At 48.5% G+C, this 3391-nt stretch overlaps 1 protein-coding gene across 1 annotated transcript; it reads right to left on the reverse strand.

Moving 5' to 3' along the window:
* Positions 1-2314: 2314 nt before the first annotated feature.
* LOC146347686 (uncharacterized) lies at positions 2315-3046 on the reverse strand. Its single transcript, XM_084851609.1, has one exon. It carries the CDS (start codon positions 3044-3046, stop codon positions 2315-2317), a length of 732 nt encoding a protein of 243 aa, XP_084707735.1.
* Between the last annotated feature and the right edge of the window lie 345 nt (positions 3047-3391).

Below are 3391 nucleotides of genomic sequence, written 5' to 3' on the forward strand. Positions count from 1 at the left end.
ACATTATGGCCTTCATCTGGGGAATAAGGAGTTGAGGCTCTCCCATGCTTTGCAACCATTATTTGGGGAGGGGGGGGTTCCTCATGAGGAAAGTCTGGCATATCCTGAATGGCGCCATTAATCTCTCCATGTAATTGTGCAATTCCACTATACCACAGCGCCATCTAGTGGTTATATAACAAAACACAGAGAAAGAGAAAGAAAAACCCTGGAAAAAAAGCATGTGTAAAGGAAGTGATCATAATCCTGCAAAGAATCTGGAAGCAGAAGCCTTGATAGAGGTGTGGGACAAAAGCCTCATGTAGAAATGCCCTAAAAGTCAAAACCTGCACTTTGAATTGAGACCACGGATATGTCATGACCCAGGGCAGTTGGCAAAACTCATACGGTGATCATAACAACCAGTCCCAGTTAACATCTTAGCAACTGGAGGATGATCTCAGCCTACTGAGATCAGTTGGCTGGCCATTGCTGAGAGGGCCAGGCCCTTAAGGGGAGGGGGGCACCACCAATCCCTGACCACCTCCAGTTGCCCTTCCCAGTGTGGTTATGAGATACGTCACGCCAAAGGCCCCGTGACATCTACAGCAATCTGCACCTTCTTAGGCAGAGGGGTGCCTGGAGGAGAAAGTGGATTGTCGCCCTCTCATGTTCCCTTGGGCAAGAGAGAGGAGTTGCTCCACCTGTCCAGCCCAGATGGTTTCTGCTTGGGCAATTTTCTATTTCCCATTGGAAGTCCCTGTGAAGATGGCAAGGCCTCGGGGGGGGGGGGGACTCCATTTGCCAACAGGAGGGGTGGCTGGAGGAGGAAGCGGAGAGTAACTTGTTCTCAGTAGAGTCCTCTGGAGGAGGAGTGGGTCATAAGCACTGTTTGCATTGCAGGCGCTGAAGCTGGGAGTGCTGGCTAGTTATCTATAATGGGGGCTTGGATTGAAGGGGGCACCTGGCAGCTATCTGAGCACTAAGACCCCCTCAGGCATCAGAGGTCAACACAAACTGGATCATTTCATCTACTGCAGTTTCCAGCAATCTTTGAGACCATGATAAAAACAATAGAGGAAACTGCTGATGAGGGAGGCTATTTTGAAACCTCTTTTTTCTTTTTCTTTTTTCAAACAAAATGGCTCCCCATAATTGCTATGGAGTGCTAAGAGGGTGAAATTTAGCTTGCAAACAAGTGGAACGTAACCCTTTCAGTGCTGCTGAGCACTATGGAGTGGTGGCAAACTGGTGAATTTTTTAAAAAAATCTCCAGTGCAGCCTACAGGGTGAGAAGTCCATGGAGGCAAAAATGCTCCCTGGCCCTCCCACAGTTGCTCATCCCTGTTTTAGTCTATAACTCCCAGCATTCCTGACCATTAGCCATGCTGGCTGGGGCTGATGGGAATTGAAGTCCAAAACATCTGGAGGGCACCAGGTTGGAGAAATCTGCTGTAAGCTAAGAGAACATGAAGGCTGACAAAGAACAAACCAGATAGTCTTCCTCGATACACCGAAAATTAAGAACCACTATTCTAGTCAATCATGAAAACCTGGACTGGATTAATCTAGAGTTATTCAAGAGTACTTTAAAATACTAGGGGCATCTCTACACCAGCCTAAAATCTTGCATTTAAAATGGGGCTTTCTGCTTCCATTTTAAAGGCAGGATCATGATGGACTCCCTTTACACGCACTTCCTCCCTCTCCCCCACCACTTTTCCCTGTCCTTTCCCCCCTTATCTGAGTCTTCTATATGTTTCCTTATACAGCCACTAGATGGTGCTGTGGTCTAACTCCTCTTATGATGGGTTTTCCTCTTTTCATGAAGGAACTCAAGTGGAACTCAACTGCCGTAATTTGATAGCTCATTATCCCCAATCTTTTAAAAAAACAGAATAAAGGTCATTTTGTGCGGGAGACGCCCTGGAGGGTGACGATGTCATCTAAAGGACCCACAAACTTCCATGAATAACCAGTCTCAATAGCAGGATAAAAGCTCTGTGTGAAGAAGCTCTAGCTAGGTTCAGGGAACGGACACATGAGAAACACTGCGTGGGAATGCTTTTGCATGCCCACCCCCCCTTTATTGCAAGAAGAGGCCCAGTCTGCTGTAGATATTCTCCAGGCAGCAATTCAAGAGTCCACCTTTTCAGTGATGTTGCTCAAGCACACAAAGCAAGTGGGCCAAAGGAGCAGGATGAAGAAAGCCAAACTCACATGATGAGACACAAAGGGAATATGAAATGATGAGGCCAAGCCAGGAATCTGATGCGGCAACTGTCTGTTAATTTATGATGCTCAAGAGAAGCTGTCTATGTTCTTAGCATATATTCTAATACCCAGAGAAGGCCAAATAGCTATCTGGAATGGAGGGTGTGGGGGTCCGGTCAATTTGGGCTAGTTGTTCCACATGTGGTGGGGACCCTTGTTCCCTTGGACACACAGCAACAAGAACTGGTGGCACATTATTAGAAAATCTGTGACCACCTCCATGTTGCAAACAGCTCAAGGAAACTGGCGATGAATAAATTGCATAATGCATTGGCACAGCAGGAGCACAATAGCCATGCTGGCATGTGAGGTCCTGGCCCCTTGTATCCAGAGAGTAAACAGTGCAGTTTGTATGTGTAGGCTGGTGCTCAGCTATGTCAGTTGCCTCTTGCACAGGGTCTCTGGAGGGTGCAGTCCAGCTGCCTAAAGCAGGTTGGGTACCACTCCCATCTGGCTGAGCTGAGACCCACCACGGGTGAGGATGGATGCATCTTTCAAGGCAGGTGGTGTTTTGGCTCCTTCGGGCATGGGCTGGAGATCTCTGGCTAACAAGGCAGGGGTATAGGCTCCCTTCATTGGTGGGAAAGGCCCGGATCCCTGAGAGGCACTGCACGCAGCTCTGGCCGAGGTGGCACGACAGCCCATGGTGACATCGTGCAGAGCGACATGTGCACCTGCAGAGCTGTCCCCCCGGATCAGGAGGGGATACGCTCCGAATGCCATTGGGGAAAGCTGGAGAGGTATCTGAAAAGGGGGGACTTCTCGGAGGCGTGCAAAAACATCTCACATCCATCCCTCTGTGCTCCAGGGTGGCAGGTCATAGTCCATTGGTGGCTGCCTGTGGGGGGGGGAATGGGAGTCAGTCACAGAGATGGAGCTCAAGCTTACCTGCTTTGCCAAAACACAAGAGCTATTTGGGTTTGGCCAGTGCCATGGCTCCCTGCCCAGTCTGACAAGCCAACAAGACAGAAGCCAGCTTTTCTTAGTAAGTTCTATCAGTTTTTAGGGTGCAGCATGCTCTAGATCATGATCTCATTTTGCACTTGCAACAGCTCTGCAAATATTATTTCCATTTGACAGATTGAGTACTGGTTAAAATTTGGGTGCGCTAACCTGAGAATTGAACCCAAGTTTCATC

The sequence above is a fragment of the Heloderma suspectum genome, chromosome 4 (assembly GCF_057233095.1).
Source record: "Heloderma suspectum isolate Gila_16-S chromosome 4, 16-S_ref, whole genome shotgun sequence".
NCBI lineage: Eukaryota > Metazoa > Chordata > Lepidosauria > Squamata > Helodermatidae > Heloderma > Heloderma suspectum.